Genomic DNA, 26,248 nt, shown 5'->3' with positions numbered 1-26,248 from the left:
GGATGCAACCAGAGACGCCTTGTGACATTCAGCAGCGCAGGGGCTGGACTAACTTGTTGGTGGTCAGCCAGAGAAAGGGCAGAAAGTGGTTCAGTGAATGGCAACAGAAAGGTGCAGTTAGGCTGGGATGTAGAGGAGAAAAGACGAATATTGTGGTGTAATGAAGAGTAAAAAATGATAGGTGGATGAGCAGAAGATATTTATCTCCTATGATGCAAAAGATTCATGTGAATCTTTCACACCTCATTCAAAGCAATTTTATGACAGTATGTTGTATCAAATCTGCTGCCTCACCCATCATCCCCAAGAGGTCATTTTAAAGGGTATGTGTGGAGGAAGATAACTTTGGTGTATATGTAATAGCACACACACATACACACTGGCTTAAACAGCATGTGACAACATTGCAAACCTGCCCTTAGAAATCCAAACCAGACACAGCAGCACCGTGCTCTGATCCTTGACCTTTCAGCAACCTTTCGTAGATGTCTTTGCGTGGCAGGACAAGGTCAGCTGACAAACTCATGCAGGTTTCATGCACTCAGGTTGTGCAGCACGCCACATCCGTTTCTTTTTCTCTCTCATAGAGTTTATGAGAGAATGTGAAATTAGCCATTCACAGTGTGGAGGTGGTCCATGCACTGGGTTTGTCAAGAGTGCACTTTATCAGTAGTGAGCAGTAAAAGGACACTTTCTGAACAGAAGCTGTAAAAGGAAAGGAAAGGAGACAAGGAGATGAAAGAAGCAGAGAAACACACAATATTAAAATTAAACGATCCTAAATGTATACATATTTTATTATTTTATTATTTAAGAAGGTACACTTGATCACAAAAGAGTTCTGAAATGTAAAAATAATAGACAATAGACACAACCAAATATGGAATCAAGTACCAACACACCAAAAAATTGTTTGACAAATCAGAGGAAGACACACGCAAAAAAGAAGAAGTAGACTTATGAGGAGGTGGCGACTGCTTGGAAAAAAAGGAACACCACTGACACCTCAAGGAAAGCGTTTTGGGTATTAAATGCAAAATAAGTTTCTTATTGTGCCGTGGATAGTTCATAGCTGTAATTTAAAGTGTTTAGTACTTCCCTTTTTTCAGCAACAGTGTTTCATGTTTATGGTACATAAGGGTTGTTGTTGTGCTCTCACCACGTTCCTTCTTGCGGTTGCTTTAACTTAAACTTCATCTCTTCCTCACTTCCTCTCAATAAAAATTATAAATGTTTTGGAGATCAAATTAAACCGTACAGATGTAAGTGACAACAGCATCACATCACGCTGGTGTTGTAACACTCCTCCTACACAAGAGTTCCTCTAACTGATCTGCGTTCACCCTAACATTTCAACATCTGCCTCACTGTCTCTGTCAGCAGCACGTACTGCACACCGTTTCCAAATATAATCGTATGAGCCCAGACAGCACACTGCATTTTTAGCTGTTTTCCATGGGAGAGAAACAATGACGTGGATAATTGCAGCTACACTGCTCTCGTCAGGTAAGTCAAGCTTGAGTATTGTCTAAATATGAATGATCATTTCATTTAATTATTATTAACTATATTAATTTATTATTAATTGTGTCCCTCATACTTGAAAAATGAGATTATGTCAAACAAATGTAAACAATATAATTGAAGTGACAGAGAGATAACGAAATAAAAATACTTTAAATACTTATTATTGTGCCACAGTTATTTGAAACTCTTATGTGTACATGTTCATGGATTAATACCGTACATGATGATGCACAGTTGTGTGTAATTGATTAATTCTGGTGTATTTGTATTTCAACTGCTGTCAGCAGGCTTGATTATAAAGTCTGACAGCAGCAGGATGGAAGGACGTCTATTTAATTTCTTGCTGTCTGCAGGAATTTAAGAATTTGTCTCAGTGGGCCATCAGGAAGTGCAGGCAGCATACAGTGATATGATAATTCCAACTTAAGTTCCTCAAATAGACACTTAAAGTGAGTCAATCCCTGCAGACCTCCAAGACAAATGTCCTAGTTGTCATTTTTTTCCTCTTTTATGACAGCTGTTTGAATTATATCAGGGCTTAGGTTAGCTTAATAAAAGGTGTGACCAGTGTGAATGCCTGGTACAATGACTGCTCCCACTCAGCTCCACCCACGCACAGCTGGTTTGGCCTTATTTGGACTAACTAGGAGCTACAAGTATGGTAACCATTTATGAGTCAAGTAATATCATCATGTACAATTTGTCCGTTGTCATTAGATTACAGCAGAGACTGGATGTTATCTGAAACTACACAACCATCACACTCACTCTACCAGCCACCCTGTTCTACTTATATATTGCACATATTTAAGACAGAGATGTAAAAAAGTATGATTTCTTTTAGCCAATATGTTTAGAGATGAAATATTGTGGCTTTTAAATCGTAATAAAATGACACATGATCGTGGCTTGAACATCATTTTTACACATAAATTAGCTTGTGATTCTTTGTCCTTCATCCATCAGTGTTAAAAGCTGCCCTTTGTTTCAACATCGAACCTGTGGCTTGGAAGACCTTGAGCAACTCTGCTGCAGGTTTTGGCTACCAGGTGGTGCAAAGGCAAACTAAGTGAGTGACAGCACACGCTCTTGTGAAGAGTTTGGAGATAAAACACAGGCTTCTAAAAAAAATGTGGGTTCTATTTAAATCCAAAGCGTTTACCAGACTGCTTATCATACATACGCGTCTGGTTTTGTTTCCTCAGTTTGCTCATCAGTGCCCCGCTTGCACAGTATTCAGCAAATGGAAAGGGGGAAATTTATAGTTGCACCATCTCCAATGCAAACTGCCAGAAGATACAACCATTAACAGGCAAGTGTTAATGTAAAACAGGTAAAAGTCTGTATCTGTTATGGATGACATAACAGACTTCTAATGAGAAACTATCAGTGTCAGTCCTCCTGTGATCCACACCACACTGTACCAATGCTCTCTCTGCATCTTTAATCAGTGTATTAACAACTGTGGAATGTTTTCTATGTAGTGCCAGACTTTGCAGTCAACATGTCCCTTGGTCTGACAATGGCATATGATCCCACATATAAAAACACCTTGGTGAGTTAGTGCACTGCAAAGATTAACAAGTACAGTTAAAAAGATTTTAATCGGTCTCGACCTCTTTTCAGGCTTGTGGTCCAACCATCCCCAAGGACTGCAAAAGTATCACCATGTACAACGGAATGTGTTTTCAGATTGACAACAGTAACAGATTTGGATCTCCAATACCTCCCTCTCTTGAAGGTAACTGAACTGAGTGAAAAACAAACAAGAATGAAACCAGTTAGAGCTGCAGTCAGGAAGAGGTGGGATCGGCAGGGTTACGATGAGGTGTTGAGGAGGGTTAGAGTAGAGGATGAGGAGTGAGGAAGGTTGGAGAGGTGCCTTTGAACCAACAAGCTGCCAAGCAACTTGTGTGGAGTTCCTTGCTGTCTCTCACTTTCCTATGCAGCCCTCTCCTTCATGACCATGATCTTGGCTGCAGTCCTGAGCTTTTCTTCCATCACCTCTTCTAGTTTGATTATACATTTAGGTTTGAGACAAAGTACCCCAAACATAGCATTACAGTGAACTAAATGTGTCGTTTATGACACCTTTCTGACTGACAATGAGTTATTTTTAGCTTATCACTTGCATTTCTTCATCACTACAAGTGTAATTAGCCAGTGTAATACATTACTTTCGGACCTCTCTTTTTGACAGAGTGCCGTGTACAAGCAGACATAGCCTTTCTTCTGGACGGTTCAGGCAGTGTGAATAGAGCAGATTTTCAAAGAATGAAGACATTTGTGAAAGATCTGATCAAGTCATTCCTGGCAGGGGACACACAGGTAAGGGTTATCACACAGTCAAAAGTCAAAAATATTTTAACAATTTCAAAAATACACTTTTTTCTTTTTTTTGTCAGTTTTCTGTTTCTCAGTTCTCTGATAGGCGTACAGTCCATTATTACTTCAATGACTTTTTCCGGTCTCCATCATGGGAGTCTAACATTGACAACATAGCACAATTAAGTGGAGGAACTTACACAGCAATGGCCATCAAATACGTTGTGTAAGTGATATCGTGATATTGTAAATACTCTGTGTCTGTCCTTTAGAGTTTATGTCTGACAAAAGACAGAATTGTCTTTGAGAAATGTGTGTTACTAGAGTCGTCCACACCTGAGACAGCAATAACTTTGGACACTTTCATTACTGAACATATAAATATTAAAAAAAGACTACAGAAATTTGAAATTCTCTTTAATGTTGACGGAAACTGACGGACAACCTGAGATACTGTATGGATATTTATTTAATATAAATATTAAGTACATCTGAAAGAAAAATCCTTCTTATAATAATTCAAGAACCTGTATTTGCTTATGTTTTGACAGTAACAACGTTTTTGTACAATGGAGAGGTTCTAGGCCAAATGTGAAGAAGGTGCTGATAGTAATTACTGATGGAGAGTCTCACGACCGTTTCGATTTGTGGGATGCAGCACGATTCGCTGAGCAGCAAAAAATTGTTCGATTTGCTATTGGGGTGAGTAAACTGTTTTAGTCACATTAGTAGTTTTAAAATCACTTGGTGTTTAATTAATTTACCTGCAAAAACACCTGATGTTTTTTTCATCTCGATCAATTCTGCAGGTAGGGAGAGCATTTAATGTTGCAGATGCAAAACAAGAACTTCACACCATCGCATCTAACCCTTCTGACAAACATGTGTTTCAAGTGAGCAACTTTGCTGCACTTGATGAAATAAAAACAAATCTGCAGGACAGAATATTTTCTATTGAAGGTATAAAGTTGCACATCCTGTCACTTTATGTTAATGCTGGGATAGATTTACACAATGTGTCAGTTTAGCCATAATTGTGCAAATGGAAGTAGATTTATTGTGTTGGATCATTTACCTTCCTGTTTCAGGATCTCAAAGTAGCGGAGAGTCGCTGAAAATGGAAATGTCTCAACAGGGATTCAGTGCTGCTTTTGTGCCTGGGGTAAATTCATACAGTCACACAATCCCTCTTTAGGAACAACGTTCATATTTTAAATGTTTCTTTACATTTCTGTGTACTTTGCAGGGATATCAGTTGGGTATTGTTGGTGCAAATGGATGGAGGGGAGGCTACAGACGATACGGCAGTGACCCACCAACATATGCACCTGAATATATGGAGCCTGACAGTTATCTTGGTAAGAGTGCATGTGTCTGCGTGTGTCTTTGGAACTCTGCAATCCTTTTTGACTACTTGTCTATGTAATTGTAGGTTACTCCATGGCGGTGGCTCGGTCCAGGCAAGGCTCTACGGTAATTGTTGGAGCTCCCAGATATCAACACAGGGGAGCTGTCAGGGTTATTTTCAAAGAAAATACCCAAACAATTGATCCCAATCAATTGCAGGTGTGTATTTAAGGTCCTGAAATTCAGCGTGAATGTTATTTCTGCTTCCATTGATGTTTTTCTTTTTTTCTTTTTTTGCAGTCACAGTTTCCGACTGGCGCGTATTTTGGGGCAGTGGTATGTGCCATGCACTTGGATTACGACATTTACACCGATCTAATCCTCATATCTGCCCCCATGTACAAAGAACCTGACAGAGAGGGAAGAGTTTATGTGTGCACATTAAACAATGTGGTAAATGTCAGATCAGAAGAACAATTAAACAGGCCTGTCGTTTAATGACCAAGAATCATTCATTCATATCTTCCTACTTCCCCCCAGAATGTTGAGTGTCATCTGGACTCCAACCCATTAGTACTGAGAGGACAGGCATCTGAAAATGGCAGGTTTGGATCATCTCTTGCTGTACTGCCAGATCTAAACGCAGACGGATTCAGTGATTTGGCAGTTGGAGCACCTCTGGAAAATGATGGTCAAGGCAGCATATACATTTTTCAAGGCGAGGGAGGGATAAGAATCAGTCCTACCTTCTCACAGGTGAGAAATAGTAAAACACAAAGAAGGCCGCCTATCGGCCCAAGGGTGTAGGTTTAGCATGGACGTACGCGACGCGTCCCCACCAATGTCCAGCAATTACTTAATTGTCACCATCCCCCACCAAAAAACAGATTCTCATTGAGTGCAGGAAGGGTTAAATTCTGTTCTTTTCTGGCGTCCTACCAATAGAGATCCTCCTATCATTGGTCCTACAAGCCTGTGATATTCAGATTCTGATTTGGTTATATCAATGGCTCTGTTCCTACTGTAACACACATGCCCATTTGATTTCCTGCTGTCACACGGGTAGCTACTTTAGTTGGCAGCGCCAAAACACATGCGGGACAGCGAGTGCGAGACAGTTGTTAGAATCTTAGGTCCCCACCAATGTCAAAAGCAAATCTACGCCCTTGCTAAAGCCTCAGGTTTTTCATCGTATTTAAAATTTGCAGCTTAGTTAAGAACTTGGAAGTTGATTTGGTGATCATCTCTCTCATGCTGTACCCCTGGGTGCAAGTAGTTTTGCTACCTACAGAAACCTGGCTGTTGATAGTGTAATTTGCTGTAATTAAAATGTTTCTGTTCACACAGAGGATTGCTGCCTCTGAAGTCCAGCCAGGACTGAAGTTCTTTGGCACGTCGATCAGTCAATCAACATTTGATCTAAGTGGTGATCAACTGCCTGACTTGGCGGTGGGTTCAAAGGGCAAAGTTGTCTTACTAAGGTAATTTCAAGATACTCGAATAACTTTGCATTATGTGTAAAAATGTTTGTTTAAAATTGTTTTTACTGTTTTTCTGTTTACAGATCAAGACCTATAGTAATGGTAGAAGCTTTGGTGTCATACAGTCCAAAACAAATCCCAACACAAATTTCAGATTGTTCAAAAACATTGGAGCACACAGCTGAAATCTGCATTACCATGACCCCACACACTGCAATATACAGAGGTTTCTCACTCAGCTCCATGTTTTCTAAACCCCAGAGCCCATTCCAATTCTTTTATGTGAGTCAACAGTAACAATGATTCTCTCTGCTCAATTCCAGCTACTGCAAACATTCATTTTAATCTAACCCTGGATTCCAACCGCAAGGTTCCAAACAACCGAGCATACTTCAGTGAAAAGCAGAAGAGAGATATAACAAAGACAGTTATAATTGATTTAAATACACGTCAGTGCTCTACTGTGAAATTCTTCATTGAGGTAAAGTGTTTCAAATTGTAAAGAGAAGTATACCGTTTGAGGTTGAAGTGAAGCCAAATGTGAGAAGAACTATATTATAACAGCGCCCTCTCCTGGCAGGCTTGTCAAGAAGATGCTTTGAATCCACTTTCTAATGAGCTCAGATTCACCTTTGACAGTCGTCCATTGGAAACAAACCTCAAACCAAGTCTCGCCCAGCAGGCTCAAACAACAACCACTTATCCTGTAAGAAACATTATTATTATTATAAACTGGAAATCAAAGCCTATAGACCTAATGAAGATGAGAATGAAACAAAAAAACATTTTATTTCTCTCCTTTACAGTTAGGGTTTGAGATCAACTGTGGCACAGACAACAAATGTGTGGATAACCTGAATTTGGACTTCAACTTCACCGGGTGAGTTCTGCTTATCACATTTCAGGCTGTGATTGTTCCACATCTTTAGGCAACAGACACCTGACTGACAGCTATCAATATCACCAAAAGAACACCACAACACTGTCCCTGTAGTTCGCTTGTCATTGTTTAATTTCCCTGCGATCTCTCAGCTCCTCAGAAGTTAAAGTGGGCATTGACGAGCTCTTGGATGTCACAGTTTTCGTGGAGAACGCAGGTGAAAACTCTTACAACAGCCATGTTATTCTCACATACCCAGCTGGCCTCTCCTACAGAAAGGTCACAAGTAAGGTAAGACATCATGTCATCTCCTCTATGATCAGCTTCCCTGTCAAGCCACACAGCAATTTACTACTTTGTTCTGTTTAGGGAAGAATTGTGTGCAGCTCCTTGGACAGTGAGGATGGCTCAACACGAGGAAAGACAGAGTGCACGGTTGACAGGCCTATTTTTAAGGGCAACACAAAGGTTTGTTGTTGTCACTGCTGCATATAGACTGTTGAGTCTGAGAAGGAGTTGCTCTGATTTGTCTCCTCTGCTTTATTCCAGGCTTTGTTCATTGTCTCCTATGGGATTGACATCAACACACAACTTGCAAATCGAATAGTTGTCACTGCAAATGCCACCAGGTACTGTTCACCTGCTACAGGTGCTGTTTGTTTATACAAGTATCAGGTGATTTAACTGACGTCTGCCCTCTAGTGGGAATCAGGATCATCTCCCTTCAAGTCGACTGTATAAACAGATGGGGATCGATGTGAAGTACAGCATTTTTGTCACGACTGAGAGGTTTGTGTAACTGCACGTTACATTCTTGTAAAAGAATTTTAATCTCAGCTATTTATGATGTTTAAAATGTTTCTTTAGTTCCCTCAGCTACAACAATTTCACTTTTGGAAAGAATAACTTGAAGAAACCATTTCAACAATCAATCAAGGTGACATTTCACTTTATATGTTTTAAGTTAATATTAACAGTTATCCTCCAATAAAACATTATTTTATGTCTCCCCATCTCTCAGGTTACAAATGATATCAGGGCACTGAGTCTCACTGTAGTTATCAAGATCCCAGTAAAGCTTGGCGGTAAAGACATTTGGGCAGATGGGGATAGTTTTCAGGTAAAGTATGTTAAAAATCAAATCTCCTGACTTCAACGTAGCATCTTAGTTGACATAAATCTGTTGTTTTAGATTCAAGACTGTATAAAAGGCCAAGTTGAAGCCCCTGCTATCACGGACTTTGTTTCACAGATACAGAAAAATAAGTCAGTGGTAAGTGTTGCCTCTACAACTTAAGTGTTGTGGTTAATACACATGTTGTTGAATCACAGCTTTTCTTGCATGCATCCTACAGGACTGCTCTGTAGCCACATGTGGTGTGTTCAGGTGTACGAGGTTCATGGCCAGACTGGAGAGCAAGACATACGTTATCTCTGCCAACCTCAGCTCAGGGTGGATAGAACAGGTAATGTAGCTAATGTTAGGAAAGAATTGGTTTTTAGTTCAAGTCTTGCATTTCACTCTCCTTCTGGTTACATTCTTAAAGTGTTTTTATATGATGTGTACACCGATAAAAGGTAAATGTTTTCTTTTCAGATTGGACTTCAATCTGCCAAGTTCCTCTTGACTAGCACGGTCAGTCTGGAGTACGACAGGAGCAAGTACATCTTCTTCTCAACTGGGTCTAATAACAATCCTCCTGTCCGCAAGGTGATTATATATTATATACTATTATGTTTTATTATTTGAGTGATAAATAAGCCTGAATTTTATCTTCATTCTGTCACTTAACTTGCCAGGTTGAGGCTGAGGTTGAAGTGTATCCTGAGCCAGATTTCACCAAAGAGATCGTCGGAGGATCCCTGGGAGGACTGGCCTTCCTGGCTTTACTCACTGCTGGCCTGTATAAGGTACATACACCATTTTATACACAACTTAATGTGAAATAAGAGAAATCATAGGCACGTTAATAAATTTAATCTCCTTTTGTCTCAGGCTGGATTTTTTAAGAGTAAATACCAAGAAATGATCAATGAAAGTGCAGAAGGAGAAGGAGCAGGTCCGGAGGTAAACACAGACACCCCCCTGGGAGAATAAATAAAAATGTTTTTTCATATAGATGTGTAATATTTGCCTGCTGCCTACACACCTAAGACCTGAAGTGAGATGTGAGATATTGTGTGTGTGTGCACCATGTGTTTACATCTTTATATGGGCACAGTGCCAACATCCTGGCATCTAAGGTGGTCCCATCCCAAATCCGCTGCAATTATTTTTACTCTTTATGTAAACTTTCTGAGATACAGCGTGCATGCTTTAATAAAGTTAGTTGCCTTTTGTGAATGTACATAATAAAGACATTTGTGTTATGCTTTGGTATTTAATATATTATATGTGCAAATATATGTGTGTATTGCATTACAAGAAAGAAAGAAACAGATGCAAAATTGCACAGAATATGAAACAGAACCCATCCTTCAGTTGAACACATTTTCCAGAATAATTATTTTGTATAATCGTATAATCATATTACAGTGTAGTAGACTTGTCATAAATATGTAAACTTCTTGGGAAGTGCTTCATATTGTTTTTTTTTTAACATGAGTATTGTAAGTGCATTTATTGACTATATATTGGTGTGCACAGCTGTCCGTCAGCTTTATGTTTCAATGCAAAAGAAAGATCATGACATCAGAAACACTGAAAAAACTGGGACAATAAAAGACAGGAGTAGGGAAACTAAGGAACCTGGCGAATTTCCAGTCGGAGGAGGAGGAGGAGGAGGAGAAGGTAAGTCATACACTGTCTCCTTTAAGAATGATCCAAATCTTGAAGTTTTGGCAAAGACCTGAATGTCTGCATGTGTAGATTTACTCTCATTCACTGTGACGACAGCTACCTGAAACCATCCTGAGTCAGAGTTGCACAGCAGAGGACTGCCCTGATCCCCCTGTGGATGTAAAGCAGGACTCATCATGAGTTATGATCCTGACACTGAATCAAAAAACAGATTCGAATAAAAAATGTGAGGTGAGATTGTGTTTTACCTGTTGAAGATTCATGTTTAAAGTGCAAATACTCTCTGAATCAGAAGTATTTGCACAATTTACTACTTGAGTTTCAAGGTCTCGAAGACATGAGGCAGCTTCAATTCCTGCAAGAAACATATTGAAATGAGTTTCTGTGAATCTTCATCATATGTAAGGGTAAACTTTACATCAGCCACAAAAGCTACAAAATCCTTACCTCTGTTTTTGCTCCCCTGCTCCCATCCTGCCACCCAACACGGAGTCCCAGGAGGGAATGACCTGGTATTGGTAATGTCCACACACACAGGCAGGATGTAGTCTTTGTAGCTCACTGATTCGGCCAGCTGCACCACTGCAATACTGGGGCCAGACATTTTACTCACGATAATATTAGCAACACCCAAATTCATCTCAAATTCTTCAGCACCGTTGACAAGGTGCTGGCCCAGAAACACACTCCACTCACGGACATCTGGGATGGAGCTTCGAGGAGAACAGAGGATATCATTAGACATAAAGCTCTTTGTTGACAATATACTTGTGTTGCTTGTATACTTACCCAGCAAAGCAATCAGCAGCAGTGAGTACAAAGCTGTCAGATATTAAGGTCCCTCTGCATGTAAAGGTCCCATTGTTGTAGAGACTCACCATCCATGGCCATGTTCCTCCAGGCACAGTGGTACTATCTCCTACTGCATGAATGTTCATGGGAGCTTCACCACAAACTGCTCCTAGATGAGAGGAGAAAAGCAGAAAACACTCACAGACACTCACTGGCAGGACTGGTTACAGGAACAGTACTTGTTAATGTTGTCATTGAGGTTGTTTGAGGTGGTAGGAGACCATGACAAGTGTAGCTGCTGTCAGTATCTGGACCCCTGGTGGTGAACCGGACAAAGCCTGGCTTATCATAGTGGATTTGGGAGTTGATCCAGGACTGGTAGCTGGACACTCTGGAGTAGACTCCTGGCAGATTGGGCCGGGCACAGCCAAAACCAAAACTAACAATTCCAGACTGGACCCAGACCAGGCCCTGCTGACTAACCATTGGACCTCCTGAGTCTCCCTGTAAAGACAAACACAACACTGAGAACTATAGACTCCTGTTTAATAGAAAGATGAAACGAAGCAGCCTACCTGACACGAGTCTTTGCCTCCTGCCAGAACACCAGCACAGATCATGTTGTCGTTGACAAAGCCTGCTCCATATAGACAGTCACACTGTCTGTTTCCCACAACAGGAACCTTCACTTCTTGTAGAGTTTCAGGGAAGGGTAAGGACACTGAGGGAGACACAAGACCAGAGACAACAAATAAAACTATAGCTTACAGGACACATCAAGGCTGAAGTCAACCAATCCTCACACTCAGCAACATCCAGACTCACCTCCCTCATTGACCGCTCCCCAGCCAGTGACCCAGCATTCAGTGTCATTGTTGAACACACTGCCACTCGCTGCCAGACACACAGGTCTGATGTAGTCTGTAAACTCGACTGGTGAGGTCAGTCTGAGCAGAGCAATGTCATTGTTGTTGGTTCTGCTGTCATAGTCTGGATGTAAAATGATCCTGGAAACAGTTCTGGACACTTCGTTTAGGTTTTCACCCTGCAGGTTCTGACGACCCAGAGAAAGCTGCCATCCAAATGTACTCGTGCTAATGCTACAAGATAATATACATCATTGTTAATGACATATTAACACTTTGCTTGGAAATAGAGTCCACAAAAAATATTTGGATGGCCCACCTGGCGAAGCAGTGAGCAGCAGACATCACCCACTCTCTGTTGATGAGGGAACCACCACAAACATGGCTGTCAAACCACTGCAAACTAACCTGCCAAGGCCACCTTCCAGGTGGAGCATCTTCACCTCCAACTATCCTGGTGTTCACAGGAGCGATGCCACAAACTGCAAAAAGGGACACAGACCATATTTAAGCATTTGTTTACATTTCTGACTGTAACTAGGTCTTTATTTGTAGATAGTATAATTGGAAGCCTGGCCTGTATAGTAGGTTCTTTATTCTGTGACAGTATACATTCTTACCTTCAGCACTTGATGTAGAGGATTCTGTAGTTGTAGATTTTACACTACCAGTTGTAGTAGCACCAGTAGTATCAATAGGTGGCAGACTAGGACAGGTGTAGCTGCTGTCAGTATCTGGACCCCTAGTGGTGAACCGGACAAAGCCTGGCTTATCATAGTGGATTTGGGAGTTGATCCAGGACTGGTAGCTGGACACTCTGGAGTAGACTCCGGGCAGATTGGGCCGGGCACAGCCAAAACCAAAACTAACAATTCCAGATTGGACCCAGACCAGGCCCTGCTGACTAACCATTGGACCTCCTGAGTCTCCCTGTAAAGACAAACAGAACACTGAGAACTATAGACTCCTGTTTAACAGAAAGATGAAACGAAGCAGCCTACCTGACACGAGTCTTTGCCTCCTGCCAGAACACCAGCACAGATCATGTTGTCGTTGACAAAGCCTGCTCCATACAGACAGTCACACTGTCTGTTTCCCACAACAGGAACCTTCACTTCTTGTAGAGTTTCAGGGAAGGGTAAGGACACTGAGGGAGACACAAGACCAGAGACAACAAATAAAACTATAGATTACAGGACACATCAAGGCTGAAGTCAACCAATCCTCACACTCAGCAACATCCAGACTCACCTCCCTCATTGACCGCTCCCCAGCCAGTGACCCAGCATTCAGTGCCGTTGTTGAACACACTGCCACTCGCTGCCAGACACACAGGTCTGATGTAGTCTGTAAACTCGACTGGTGAGGTCAGTCTGAGCAGAGCAATGTCATTGTTGTCGGTTCTGCTGTCATAGTCTGGATGTAAAATGATCCTGGAAACAGTTCTGGACACTTCATTTGGGTTTTCACCCTGCAGGTTCTGACGACCCAGAGAAAGCTGCCATCCAAATGTACTTGTGCTAATGCTACAAGATAATATACATCATTGTTAATGACATATTAACACTTTGCTTGGAAATAGAGTCCACAAAAAATATTTGGATGGCCCACCTGGCGAAGCAGTGAGCAGCAGACATCACCCACTCTCTGTTGATGAGGGAACCACCACAAACATGGCTGTCAAACCACTGCAAACTAACCTGCCAAGGCCACCTTCCAGGTGGAGCATCTTCACCTCCAACTATCCTGGTGTTCACAGGAGCGATGCCACAAACTGCAAAAAGGGACACAGACCATATTTAAGCATTTGTTTACATTTCTGACTGTAACTAGGTCTTTATTTGTAGATAGTATAATTGGAAGCCTGGCCTGTATAGTAGGTTCTTTATTCTGTGACAGTATGCATTCTTACCTTCAGCACTTGATGTAGAGGATTCTGTAGTTGTAGATTTTACACTACCAGTTGTAGTAGCACCAGTAGTATCAATAGGTGGCAGACTAGGACAGGTGTAGCTGCTGTCAGTATCTGGACCCCTGGATGTGAACTGGACAAAGCCTGGCTTATCATAGTGGATTTGGGAGTTGATCCAGGACTGGTAGCTGGACACTCTGGAGTAGACTCCGGGCAGATTGGGCCGGGCACAGCCAAAACCAAAACTAACAATTCCAGACTGGACCCAGACCAGGCCCTGCTGACTAACCATTGGACCTCCTGAGTCTCCCTGTAAAGACAAACAGAACACTGAGAACTATAGACTCCTGTTTAACAGAAAGATGAAACGAAGCAGCCTACCTGACACGAGTCTTTGCCTCCTGCCAGAACACCAGCACAGATCACGTTGTCGTTGACAAAGCCTGCTCCATACAGACAGTCACACTGTCTGTTTCCCACAACAGGAACCTTCACTTCTTGTAGAGTTTCAGGGAAGGGTAAGGACACTGAGGGAGACACAAGCCCAGAGACAACAAATAAAACTATAGATTACAGGACACATCAAGGCTGAAGTCAACCAATCCTCACACTCAGCAACATCCAGACTCACCTCCCTCATTGACCGCTCCCCAGCCAGTGACCCAGCATTCAGTGCCATTGTTGAACACACTGCCACTCGCTGCCAGACACACAGGTCTGATATAGTCTGTGAAACTGACTGCTGAGGTCAGTCTGAGCAGAGCAATGTCATTGTTGTCGGTTCTGCTGTCATAGTCTGGATGTAAAATGATCCTGGAAACAGTTCTGGACACTTCATTTGGGTTTTCACCCTGCAGGTTCTGACGACCCATAGAAAGCTGCCATCCAAAGGTACTTGTGCTAATTCTAAAATAAAATTAACATTTTAAATAACCCAGACCTTATTATTTATTCATAAAATCAGAAGTATTCATTGTACTGTTACAGGAATGAGTATTATATTAATATTTGTTTGAGGTTCTGCAGGAACGTCAGAAATTTCTGCCTTTAGTGTGTCTCCATCCTGATAACAGCCAACTTAAGTTAAATATTAGTCAAACCTTTTTGTGACTGACTAACTGTTTTGTTAATGACAGTGTTTTGTGCCACTCACCTGGCGAAGCAGTGAGCAGCAGACATCACCCACTCTTTGTTAATGAGGGAACCCCCACAAACATGGCTGCCAAACCACTGCAGACTAACCTGCCAAGGCCACCTTCCAGGTGGAGCATCTTCACCTCCAACTATCCTGGTGTTCAGCAGAACAGTCCCACATACTGTACGAAACCAATAAGTCATCATTTATTGCAGCAAGTCAAAGTGTAGATTTAGTTTTTTTTGTGTTTACCCACCATCAAGCTGAGCATGTAGTTCTGAAAGAGAGAGAACAATAGATCAATATGAATCTGTTCACTGACCACTAGTTTTTTCAGTTTTATGTCAGTCTCTGAGATTAATAGGCAATTTTTATTAAAAAGGTAAGTAAATGTAGCTTCATATTTATAGTATGTGTGGAAATACAATATAGATTCCACTATGAGTGAAGTCAAAACCTGAAAACTTGTTAAAGTTCACTCAGTCACACTCTCAAAAAACAAGTAGCAAAGTTCTAAAACTCACTCAACCTAAATGGGAAATGATTTTTTGTTTCACACAACTAAAATTAGGAGGTTACACAGAAAGTCGCCATGTTTTGTCTCCATGCTGGTAAAGCGACTTGTCATGTTGTCATTTTAACACTTGCATGCCCCCGCATTCTTGGTAAAGAGAGACTTACCTGCAGAGAGAAGGGTCACCAGAGTTAATGTGCACGTCCATCTACTCACAGCCATTGTGTGACTGCTCACTTCTTGTGTGTCAATCCTTATATGCATGCAGTTTTACCTGCCAAAAGATGTGTCCCTCCCACCAGGCGACCCACAGCCAATAGGCAGAACAGTTTCCTTGTTCCTTATGTATCATTTTAGGGACAAAAAAACAAAACAAAAAAAAAACAGAAATGCACTGATCCGTATACACAATACAAAGGAATCTGCTGTCATTGTGTGTGGGACAATTAGATGTTTCATCACCTTATTTCGCCTTGTGAACATAAAAAAGAGACAAAATGCATCATGGTTATGTCACTGGTGTCTCATGGACAAGCTATCAGCACACCGTGGTGAACTGGCAGGATGTTGTAACGTCTATCTATAACGTGTTTTCTTAAAATACATTCCAATAACATTATTAGAGTATGGCGTCAATATTTGAGTTCATTCATATTTACTCACAAACCACTGGCATCATAATAAAACAGCTATCAGACAATGAGGTGTGTGTGTGTGCAGGACATTGATGATCAGCTGCAGCTGCATCATTTTACATTTTTTTTACACATATTAAGCCAAACACGTGGCATTTGCATACTTACAGTGGTGGAAAGTACTTACTCAAGTATTGTGTTCAATTTTGCGTACTTATACACAATGATTGCCTCTGTACGCTACTTTTTACTTTATATTCCATCGGCTTCAGTTACTACACCGGTAATAAGCTTCACTAATGTTATTATAGCAGTCATAATATTCAATAGTCATTAATGAATGGTATTTCAACAATAATAATTATCACCATGATCATGATCATAATGTAGGCCCTTTTAATAGAGCATACTGCTGTCTCAAGCACACACAAAGATGAGGAATTTAGTGCTGAAATGTTGATGACACATGACTTCAGAAACACACATGCTGTTTGATCGAAATGCTTCTATAACCATTAATAAATATTGTTTTATATGCAAAACTTACTGCTGCTTCTATGGTATTTCATTTTATTACTGGAAAATTGTGAGTTTTGTTAAAGAATAATATACATTACACATTACCCCAGTGCTGTGTTGGACATTAACTGAAGGAAACAACCATTGTAGATTAAAGGCTTCTTCCTGAAATGATTGCAAGTTCAAACAGTGCTGTCAAACATTTGGAATAATGACGTTGATAGAGCTTTTTTGATCTTACACAATGCAACTTGCTAACAGTCGAAATGCTGACAAATTGTAACCCCTGTGCTTAAAATCTGAGGTTTGAATAAATCATGCTAAAATGATGTTTTCTTAGTCATTGTCTTTGGTAATCACTCGAATGATGGAGAAGGAACCTTGTCACGAGCTGTGAGATGAATTGAATGAATCTGTCACATTTAGTGGAAATGTACTCAGTGAGGTGGCTGACAGGGAGTGTAATGAAGTGAGAGACTGGGATTACGACGACAAAAATAGAGAGCATAGTAAGAGGGGTGATAGGTTTGTGGTCTGAGGTCGACGTGGTGCAAAGTCATCATCTTCAGGGCTATAATGTTGAAGAAAAATCACTAAAAAAATAACTAAAAACAGAAAACACCTTATTTTTTAAAGTATCCTTAAGGCCTTAGTTTGCAAAAGAAACATTTATATGCAGGTGGTGTATAGACCAAATATTTGGAGTCTTAGAAATTCTAGATAGAACAGTACTGTGGGCATTGGAACAATGTGAGTATCAGATGCACCAACAACCAGCACGGGGACAGTCTCTGAAACTTGGTCTGTGAGAATGGTTAGGTATCACAAAAATTAACCCACTAAAGAGGAAATAAAAACAAGCCAAAGCTAATACACTGTACATATTAACAAAACCCCTTTAGTAGACATTGTGCAGTGTTGCAGTGCAGAAACAACATTAAGACATGTTAATGAAAATAACACCTAAAAATAAGGGATTAATAAAGTATATTCTATTCTATTCTATTCTATTCTATTCTATTCTATTCTATTCTATTCTATTCTACACACTAGCAAATACTCAGAACCAGGAAATAGAACAATCTGGTATGGATTGGTTAAGATACCATCCCTCCACTTGAAATCACTCCTAGTTAATGATTTAATCATAGATCATCACATTGATATATTTTGTAGCACTGAAGCTTGGCGGACAACTTAAATATTACTCCTGTTATGCTGATGATGACCCAGGACCATTTATCCATCAAGCTTGAAAAAACAGAGCCGCTAGTCAGACTACAGGCATGAGTTAAGGACATAAAGGACTGAATGACCTCCAATTCTTTACTATTAAACTTTACTTTGGCCTCCAGTACGACTGTGAGGAACCTCAGAATTATCTTTGATCAGGACATGTCACATCAGACCGCCTTCTTTCACCTCTGTAATATTGCTAAGGTCAGGAGCATCCTCTCTCAGAGTGATGCTGAAAAACTCGTCATTGCTTTTGTTACTTGTAGACTGGACTACTGCAACTCCCTAATATTAAGGATGTCCACATTACTCCATCAACAGCTGATCCAGAACGCAGCAGTGAGAGTTCTAACAGGAGGCAGCAAAAGGGATCATACATCCCCCATCTGAGCTTTTCTTCACTGGCTCCCAGTAAAATTCAGAATAGACTTTAAAATCCTTCTCCTTGCTTACAAGGCAAGTACATATGATAGTACCATATGTACCTAATAGAACACTCAGATCTCAGAGTGCAGGTTTACTTGTAGTTCCTAGAATTCATCAAAGTACAATGGGAGGAGCCTTTAGCTTTCAGGCTGATGGGTTTAGTCACTTCTTGTCTATAGTCACTTCTTGACATCCAACCACAGGTAGAACAGGCTGACTAACATAATCTACCGAGCAGTTCCCCCACCTCTTCAACACCACCACCATCTCTATCCCCCCACCTTCTCCCCCCTCATCAGGCCGACATATGATTCATTATTTCATGGTACTAACTGTATGTCCAGGTTTCCTTGTAGTTTTTTTGAATTGAATTAGGAGGATCAAACTTTCATTTTGGAAAGCTCATGCTGTTTAACATTTCTCCCCCAAGTTAAAAAATAAAATTCTGATTCTGATTGTGACATTTTGGGGCATTTAGCTCCATCTGCTGGAAGGACTGAGTAACTGCATAGCACATCACTACACCACTAAAGCAGAGTATTTTTTACTCCAGACCTAAATGATGCTTTTTTTCCTCCCAGATTGGAATTAAATCATATCAGACAATAGTTAGTATTAAAACAAATGTAGTCAGCACCACAGTTACTGTTACATACATAAAACGGTTTATTTAACTGTGTATTTCTAATAAAAATACCTTTATAAATCTTCAGACATTTTTTTGGTGATACTAAATAAGACCAATGTAAACAATGGTAAAATACTGTGGAGGGAGATGGGGACATGCCCAGTGTTCACAGCAGGTGGAGGTGTTACATTTTACAAGTAACACTCAACACTTTATCCTGCCTTTTCCTTCATTCCCTCGATCGCTCTCCTTCGTTTCAGGTTCGTGTAGAGCAATGCAAAGTTGATGATGTATGTTGACACACAAACCATGCAGAAATCTCCCAGCACAAATGCCAGGATCGATGCCAAATAGAGTGATCCGGCCACAGACACCCACGAGGAGAAGACCAAAAACAAAGCAGCTTTTTTAGACAGGGACAGGCCTGCAATGAAGACAGTGGATGTCAGTCCCTGGATGATAAAATTGGATTAGCATAAAATGATTCAATTAAATACATACACAAATACATACATAATCAGAGATAATTGTGTAAAAATAACTGTTTTACAGACAAAAGCCCTGGTATAGCTAAACTCCAAGCTTTGCAGTTGTTCAGAAGAATATTCTGCTTTAATTCACTTAAAATTGCACTGCAATTTACAGAAGACAGCAGACTAACCAGTGCCCATCTGCAGAGTGTAAAATATGATTCCAAGCACGCTGTTGGGTTGGTTCAGAGGGCTATGTTTGTCCACAAAGAACTCCAGCAAACCAAAACCACGTCCCCATCTGCCAAAAAGAAAAAATGGTAACAATTACATTCCTGAAAAGAAAATGAGAGGAAAAAAATCAGGCACTGTATCCCAAATGTAAAATATAGCCTACAGCTATTTCCAGAGGAATTTAGAACACGTGGCAAAGAAAAGAAATGGGATTTTCCATAAAAGATGCCAGTTTCTGTTTACATTCAAACTGAGAACTAATGGTGGATAATGCGTTAATGGTGGCTTGAGTACAGGTATTGACTCTGCACATGAGGAGGAATAACATCATACCTGGATGTGAAAACTTTGGAGCAGCTCACAGACTCCCCCAGGTCGCACATCGCTCTGTAATCTGGGTTTCTCTCTCGGGACAGCTCCACGTGAAGCGCGTAAACTGACAAAAACAAACCGAAAACACACAAAAATACGCGCACCTTTCGCTCCCATGTTGGCAAACCTTGAGCTGCAGCCATTGTGGACACTTTTTTTGCTTAAATCTCTTCAAGACGCGTCGGTTTCCTGACAAACTTCACTGAACTGTCCCACCTCCTCAAGGTGACGTGTTAAAAGTCAAGGTCTTACTTTTGATTGGTCTGGTCCAGTTTTGTGACTGCCTGTCATTGGACAGCGGGGAACCGATGTGGAGCCATCCAGATATCTGTGTGTTTACTGTGGACTTCAGTCTTTTGGGGAAAATGCAGCAACCGCCCTCAGTGTTCACTCCACGCCACTGCAGGTCTTTTTCTGTACAATTTGCTGGCAGTAAGGAAGAACTTTGATTTAGACAATATTAGAAACAACTCGATTTAATAATAATCTCTTTATAATCTACTCTTTTGTTTGATTTTAATAGTCATGATTAGCTCATTACTTATATTACTTATATGATAATGTGAAAAATGTTCACTTCTCAGATAAGAAAACATGATTAAGAATCAATAATAATGTGTGTTTAATGTTTGAGCAGTTATGTTTGTATTATTATGAAGTTGGATTGTAACGTTTTGGTTGTGCGCATTTTTTCATCCTATTTTGAAACATCATGATTTAATGTTATTAAAAATCTATTAACAGTAGTTGTAGTGGTTCTTATTGGTGTAACGTATGCATCAAGTAGAGGCAATTTTCCCCAAATCTGGCTCCTTTTATGGCAATTAAACTGTGGAAATACGGCGCCACCCAAAAATAAATAAACAAACAATAAAACAGAGACCCTACTATGTGCAAGTCCCGCCTCACTCCCCAAGTCCTCTGCTCCTATTGGACATCGCCTTGGCCGTTCCTTCACCTCATTGGTCCCTCGCTTTTCACTCAAACCCAATACGGAAGTGCACGAGGAAGCTGCAGACAAAAACAAGAGATATACGTGCCGGGGATTAAAAGCAAAACTACAGATGTTGTGGTTGGCCTGAAAGGTAAAAGTATGTTGCTTAATCTCTAAACATGTTTCTGGGTTGTCCCGTTTGCTCATATAACCGAGGAAGGCAGGCTTTAAGAGATTTAGGTTTCTAGAAAGAGAAATTCAGGTAACGATAACTAGCATACGCCCATGCGTCAGAGGTGTGTAAGACAGCGTCTGTATCATATAGTTGGTTCATGATCAATGTTTAGCATAAAAGTAGCGTGTTCTTGTAGAAGGCTTCTCGCCGGATTGTCCAGCCATTTACACAAAGACGCCAGCGAGCCACAGGTTTTGGTCACTTGATTGCCAGGCCTCACAAGTATGAAGTTGCTGGGCAGCGTGTTGGTCACGCCTAGTTTTTAGTCACACAATCAGTGTAACGGTATGCAAACGTAAAATGTTATTTTGATGACACAAGCTAAGTGTTATCTGTTAAAAACTGGTTTACCTTAAAAAGTGTGGCTTCTAGGGGGCCCCTAGGCACTGATAGCTGATCTGATAGTGAAGGGGCAGGTTCTTATTCTTTTTCTAATAAACTAAAACTAAAAAATGCATAATGTGAATTAACAAACACATTTTGAAGACATTTCGTACTTTTACATCCTGTTTTTTATTTTCAGTTTTGGTCTACATTATTTTATAACATTGGACTAAATCTGTATAATATCAAGATAAAGAATGTGTTGACACTGTACATACTGATAATAACTTTAGCTGTAATAAACACATTCTAAACAATACAAACAAGTATCTTTAACTATTTTTGATTCTTCACAGAGAAATGTCCAAGGAGGTAGGAGAGGGTAAAAATGGTCAACCTGTGGCATCCCCTGAAAGAATGGCCACTGATAAAAGCAGAGAAAACCAGAACCAGCATGAAGTTGAGGCAACGGGCAGCAATACAGACACCAGCACTGCAGCAAAAAACCTGGCTTTGCTTAAAGCACACTCCCTGGATGTGAAGTTTGATGTCGGAGAGGAGTACGACATTATAGAGACCATTGGCACAGGGGCCTATGGTGTTGTTTCATCTGCCAGGAGACGGGACAATGGTAAGTCATTCTGTGTGTTCTACCATTTTGAGTCATTTTTAAATCTGAATTTTTCTTTTAAACTCTTCTCAATGGCTTTAAATCTCTGTTCTATTCTTCACAGGCCAGCAGGTGGCAATAAAGAAGATCTCCAATGCTTTTGAAGTGGTGACAAATGCCAAACGCACGTTACGAGAGCTGAAGATTCTGAAGCACTTTAAACATGACAACATTATTGCTATCAAAGACATCCTGCAGCCCAACCTTCCTCATTCTGCCTTCAAGTCTGTGTATGTATAACTTAGTGGCAATAGACATGTGTGCATCACATCTTTTTAGGCATTGCTTTATAGTGCCTGAGCCAATTCATTATAAAACCATGTAAATTAAGATAGCTTTTAAATCTCACCTTTCGTCTTTGTCTAACTGCAGGTATGTGGTGTTGGACCTCATGGAGAGTGACTTGCATCAGATCATTCATTCTGTCCAGATGCTGACCCCAGAGCACACGCGGTACTTTCTATATCAGCTCCTCCGCGGCCTTAAGTATGTGCACTCTGCCAACGTCATCCACCGTGACCTCAAACCCTCCAACCTGTTAGTAAACGAAAACTGTGAGCTAAAAATTGGAGACTTTGGCATGGCGAGGGGTCTCAGCTCACACCCAGAGGAGTCTCATTCTTTCATGACGGAATATGTGGCAACTCGATGGTACCGTGCTCCTGAGCTCCTGCTATCTCTGAACCACTACAGTCTGGCTATTGACTTGTGGTCTGTGGGCTGCATCTTTGCAGAGATGTTAGGGCGAAAGCAGATTTTTCCTGGGAAGCACTATGTTCACCAGCTCCAGCTTATTTTGAGCGTGTTAGGCACTCCTCCTGAGGGGTTAATTGGTGCTATTAGGGCAGACAGGGTGCGCTCCTATGTTCAGAGTCTTCCATCACGATCTGCTGTACCTTTGGCCAAACTGTACCCACAAGCTGAACCAGAGGCTTTAGACCTGCTGGCAGCCATGTTGCGCTTTGACCCTCGGGAACGAATCGGTGTCACAGAAGCATTGGAGCACCCTTACCTTTCAAAGTACCATGATCCAGATGATGAGCCAATTTGTGTGCCAGCTTTTGACTTTGAGTTTGACAAACTCCCCATGAACAGGGAACAAATAAAAGAGGCAATACTGATGGAGATCCAGGACTTTCACAGAAAGAAACAGACCTGTCGTCAGAGACTGCAGTTCAAGCCCTTGGCAAGGATGAATGGTGGAGCTGCAGCACAAAGCAGTAACCAGTGTAATGTGACTGTCAACCTCACCAAGTCAACCTTGGTTCCCATAGCACAACATCCTCAGCCAGCACAGGCACAACAAGAAGTGAAATCACAAGAGCACACACCAGCAGATTTGAACCATGGGTTTACAAATCAGATAAAGACCTTTAGTAAACCTGAATCCCTTTTAGAAGTAGCCCCGCCTCATGTGACCCATAATTTGCCTCTTCTCTCTAAAAGTGAAAGTGGACCACTTGATGTGGACATGCCCAGTGCCAACTCCGACAATGGTCAACCAGAGACTATAGACTTAACAACACCAGTGTCTAGTCAGGACGCTTCATCAGAAATGATGAGAGACAGCGACACACAGGAGCAGCTAACAAGGAGTCAGCCTCAAAACACCCAGAGCCAGTCCATGAGCCAGGCCCCCACCTCCATTCCTGCAACACCAGCACAGACCATGACGCCCCTACCCACCACTGTGCCTTCTCTTTCTCTCTCTGTGGCACAGGCCCAGTCACTTTCTCAGTCCCTTTCACAGTCACTGTCCAAGAATGCCAGGCCTCCTCCATGTACAGCAGAGGGTACCCGAAAAGAAGGAGCCATTTCAGAGGACACTAAAGCTGCACTTAAAGCGGCTTTGATGAAATCAGCACTCAGACATAAAGCCAGGGGTGGTAAGTCTTATTGTTTTCTGCTTTTATCCCCAACAATAACTCAATAGCCTTCATCTGAATTTGATATCTTGTTTGCAGATGGGAGTGCCTCTACTCTGGGAATGGACACTGGTGCAGGAGGAAGTGTGTCATCCCACCTGTCTTCTGTGCCAGAGTCTCGTCGGCCTGTCACAGCCCAGGAGCGTCAAAGAGAACGGGAGGAGAAAAGAAGAAAGAGGCAGGAACGAGCGAGAGAGAGGGAGAGAAAAATGAAGGAAAAGGAAAGAAGGGAGGGAAAACAGGGGGATTCGCTGGGTGGGGTTCTTCTGAGTGACAACGATAAAAGCCTTCTGCAGCGCTGGACAAAGATGATGGACAGCCGCAACGAGAAGTCCCAGACATCTAATAATGAAGGAGCTAAGAATAAGGACTGTAATGTGAACTCACACAGAGGTGTGATTATTGGTGACAATAACATAGGAGCACAGAACAATAAAACAGACAAAGAGGCAAGGAAGATTCAGTCTAATGAACCGTTAATCTCTCAAGTTAAACCTAACCAGCCGGGGTTGTTTCAGCCTCCCAGTGCCCAGCAACCTTCATTACTTTTCTCCATGAGCCAGAGGAAGACTCCAGCTGATATTGTTGTTGCTGTAAGCGGAGGCATAGATATAATGACTGTCACAAGCGGCTTTGTTAAAAACAACACACTTAAACCTCACAATGAGAGCAATGGGCAAAGCGGATTCAACTGTTTGGGGAACTGGAGCGGGCAGCAGTTAGAGACAAGGCCAGGTCAACAACCAAACAGAACATCACAGCCTCCACCGTCCACCTTCCTTCAACCTCAGAGTCAAACCCAGTCTGATCCTCAGCCTCAGGCACAGCTGCTTCCTCTGGATAGTTTTTTGTCAAAAGCCAGAGAAACCAATGGGAATGTGGATATTAGAGGTCAGAATAGCCTCAACTCCCACCCGAACCCTTTGACCTCAGGTGCTGGACCAATGGAGAAGCTTTGTCCCTCTGTAGGAGAGAAAAGTGGACCACAGACCACAAACCCTCTCTGCGGGGCTTTAGGGGTCCCCGCTCAGCCTCATCCCAGCTTAGGCTTCACTGATACTGGACAGCAAGGACCCTCCACTGCCCCTGATATCCACACAGTAACACTGCAGCTGTCAAAGTCCCAGGTGTGCATCTGTATTTTTTTCTCTAAAACTAACTACATAAAATATGATCTTGTAAATTTTTACTAAACATGTAAAACTCACAATCTCCTGCTTGCTGTGAAATGATTTAAAGAACATATCGTTAACTTGACCCATTGTTTTTTACTTTTCCTCCATCAGGTAGAGGACGTTTTACCTCCTGTGTTCTCTGTAACCCCTAAAGGCAGTGGAGCTGGCTACGGCGTGGGCTTTGACCTTGACGACCTTTTGGACCAGTCTCTTACAGACCTGCAACATTGTGACCGAGACAGGTGAGGTGTAATGCAACAAGACAACAAAGTCACCATTCCACTGTATACAATGTACCGCGTGTTATATACAAGTGTAAACGATCTTGATCTGCAAACAGAATTCAAAAGTAAAAGTTAATCAAGTCTTTTTGTTTCATTTTAGTAAATGATTTAGCTAATGTTACCCCTCTGCAAGTGTCAAAGCAGCAAATTTGAGTATTTAACTGTAACCAAATACTGGAAAACAACTGGGTTAACTTTAAACTTTTTGGCTTAAAATACGACTAAATACTCTGCATTTAATGAGAATTCCAGGCTCTTGGCTTATCCTTTTCGTCTTCTCCATCAGTTATGACTCGGCACCCCTCTCGGCCTCCCTCTTATCTGATTGGAATGAGGTTCACCGCATGACTCCAGCTGATCTAGAGTCTTTGCAGCAGGAGCTGCAGCTTGGCTCTCCCATGATTCTCTCCGATAGCATTCCCCCAGACGCCTGACCCACCCTGTACTGGAAAACAACTCTTGGATTTGAGTAATTGTTCTGTTTTTTATCATTAAAGACTCATCGAATTAATTTAATGCTAGCTTCTTTAAAAGGTATTAGAAAGCTGTTTTTCACCATAATGACATGCTGTGCTTTCTTTATAATAAAGGAAACTGTCATT

At 41.4% G+C, this 26,248-nt stretch overlaps 4 protein-coding genes across 6 annotated transcripts; 2 read left to right on the top strand and 2 right to left on the bottom strand.

The window, feature by feature from the left end:
- Positions 1 to 1,345: 1,345 nt before the first annotated feature.
- On the top strand, positions 1,346 to 9,930 carry LOC114452417 (integrin alpha-M-like). The gene is made up of 30 exons (XM_028431728.1): positions 1,346 to 1,506; positions 2,494 to 2,596; positions 2,733 to 2,839; positions 3,012 to 3,082; positions 3,154 to 3,268; positions 3,728 to 3,855; positions 3,933 to 4,078; positions 4,404 to 4,554; positions 4,662 to 4,812; positions 4,941 to 5,014; positions 5,099 to 5,210; positions 5,285 to 5,418; positions 5,500 to 5,652; positions 5,740 to 5,955; positions 6,547 to 6,680; positions 6,764 to 6,906; positions 7,004 to 7,161; positions 7,261 to 7,386; positions 7,487 to 7,560; positions 7,713 to 7,851; positions 7,930 to 8,028; positions 8,110 to 8,189; positions 8,263 to 8,349; positions 8,428 to 8,497; positions 8,582 to 8,680; positions 8,753 to 8,833; positions 8,916 to 9,026; positions 9,158 to 9,271; positions 9,361 to 9,471; positions 9,557 to 9,930. Exons 1-30 carry the CDS (start codon positions 1,470 to 1,472, stop codon positions 9,656 to 9,658), a joined length of 3,426 nt encoding a protein of 1,141 aa, XP_028287529.1. The 5' UTR covers positions 1,346 to 1,469; the 3' UTR covers positions 9,659 to 9,930.
- On the bottom strand, positions 9,864 to 15,817 carry LOC114452416 (transmembrane protease serine 9-like). 2 transcript variants are annotated; one of them, XM_028431726.1, is made up of 18 exons: positions 15,747 to 15,817; positions 15,322 to 15,342; positions 15,084 to 15,246; positions 14,562 to 14,836; positions 14,312 to 14,457; positions 13,931 to 14,240; positions 13,630 to 13,792; positions 13,270 to 13,544; positions 13,020 to 13,165; positions 12,639 to 12,948; positions 12,338 to 12,500; positions 11,978 to 12,252; positions 11,728 to 11,873; positions 11,434 to 11,656; positions 11,150 to 11,321; positions 10,808 to 11,073; positions 10,609 to 10,715; positions 9,864 to 10,511 (listed from the first exon to the last, which is right to left on the bottom strand). In XM_028431726.1, exons 1-18 carry the CDS (start codon positions 15,799 to 15,801, stop codon positions 10,245 to 10,247), a joined length of 3,483 nt encoding a protein of 1,160 aa, XP_028287527.1. In that variant the 5' UTR covers positions 15,802 to 15,817; the 3' UTR covers positions 9,864 to 10,244. The 2 variants fall into 2 exon arrangements, with proteins under 2 accessions (XP_028287527.1, XP_028287528.1); XM_028431727.1 differs by having other exon boundaries at positions 11,150 to 11,318.
- Positions 15,818 to 19,037: 3,220 nt separating this feature from the next.
- Positions 19,038 to 20,396, bottom strand: vkorc1 (vitamin K epoxide reductase complex, subunit 1). Its single transcript, XM_028431733.1, has 3 exons — positions 20,061 to 20,396; positions 19,685 to 19,794; positions 19,038 to 19,447 (listed from the first exon to the last, which is right to left on the bottom strand). Exons 1-3 carry the CDS (start codon positions 20,240 to 20,242, stop codon positions 19,236 to 19,238), a joined length of 504 nt encoding a protein of 167 aa, XP_028287534.1. The 5' UTR covers positions 20,243 to 20,396; the 3' UTR covers positions 19,038 to 19,235.
- Positions 20,397 to 21,092: 696 nt separating this feature from the next.
- Positions 21,093 to 26,145, top strand: mapk7 (mitogen-activated protein kinase 7). Of its 2 annotated transcripts, none has more exons than XM_028431729.1 (7): positions 21,093 to 21,184; positions 21,949 to 22,223; positions 22,327 to 22,492; positions 22,635 to 24,148; positions 24,227 to 25,314; positions 25,474 to 25,604; positions 25,933 to 26,145. In XM_028431729.1, exons 2-7 carry the CDS (start codon positions 21,953 to 21,955, stop codon positions 26,078 to 26,080), a joined length of 3,318 nt encoding a protein of 1,105 aa, XP_028287530.1. In that variant the 5' UTR covers positions 21,093 to 21,184; positions 21,949 to 21,952; the 3' UTR covers positions 26,081 to 26,145. The 2 variants fall into 2 exon arrangements, with proteins under 2 accessions (XP_028287530.1, XP_028287532.1); XM_028431731.1 differs by having other exon boundaries at positions 21,093 to 21,190.
- The last annotated feature ends 103 nt before the right edge of the window (positions 26,146 to 26,248 follow it).

This window comes from Parambassis ranga, chromosome 19 (assembly GCF_900634625.1).
Source record: "Parambassis ranga chromosome 19, fParRan2.1, whole genome shotgun sequence".
In the NCBI taxonomy this organism is placed as follows: domain Eukaryota; kingdom Metazoa; phylum Chordata; class Actinopteri; family Ambassidae; genus Parambassis; species Parambassis ranga.
This window is presented reverse-complemented; position numbering and strand designations above follow the sequence as displayed.

Coding starts and splice junctions, on each gene's coding strand:
- LOC114452417 (XM_028431728.1), top strand. CDS start 1,470: ATGACGTGGATAATTGCAGCTACACTGCTCTCGTCAG. Junction 3,269..3,727: donor AATACCTCCCTCTCTTGAAG/GTAACTGAACTG, acceptor TCTTTTTGACAG/AGTGCCGTGTACAAGCAGAC. Junction 5,956..6,546: donor TCAGTCCTACCTTCTCACAG/GTGAGAAATAGT, acceptor CTGTTCACACAG/AGGATTGCTGCCTCTGAAGT.
- LOC114452416 (XM_028431726.1), bottom strand. CDS start 15,801: ATGGCTGTGAGTAGATGGACGTGCACATTAACTCTGGTGACCCTTCTC. Junction 15,247..15,321: donor ACTACATGCTCAGCTTGATG/GTGGGTAAACAC, acceptor GGTTTCGTACAG/TATGTGGGACTGTTCTGCTG. Junction 11,074..11,149: donor GCTGCTGATTGCTTTGCTGG/GTAAGTATACAA, acceptor TTCTCCTCGAAG/CTCCATCCCAGATGTCCGTG.
- vkorc1 (XM_028431733.1), bottom strand. CDS start 20,242: ATGGCTGCAGCTCAAGGTTTGCCAACATGGGAGCGAAAGGTGCGCGTA. Junction 19,795..20,060: donor TCCAAAGTTTTCACATCCAG/GTATGATGTTAT, acceptor TCTTTTTGGCAG/ATGGGGACGTGGTTTTGGTT. Junction 19,448..19,684: donor CACTCTGCAGATGGGCACTG/GTTAGTCTGCTG, acceptor TCTTCATTGCAG/GCCTGTCCCTGTCTAAAAAA.
- mapk7 (XM_028431729.1), top strand. CDS start 21,953: ATGTCCAAGGAGGTAGGAGAGGGTAAAAATGGTCAACCTGTGGCATCC. Junction 24,149..24,226: donor CAGACATAAAGCCAGGGGTG/GTAAGTCTTATT, acceptor TCTTGTTTGCAG/ATGGGAGTGCCTCTACTCTG. Junction 25,315..25,473: donor TGCAGCTGTCAAAGTCCCAG/GTGTGCATCTGT, acceptor TTCCTCCATCAG/GTAGAGGACGTTTTACCTCC.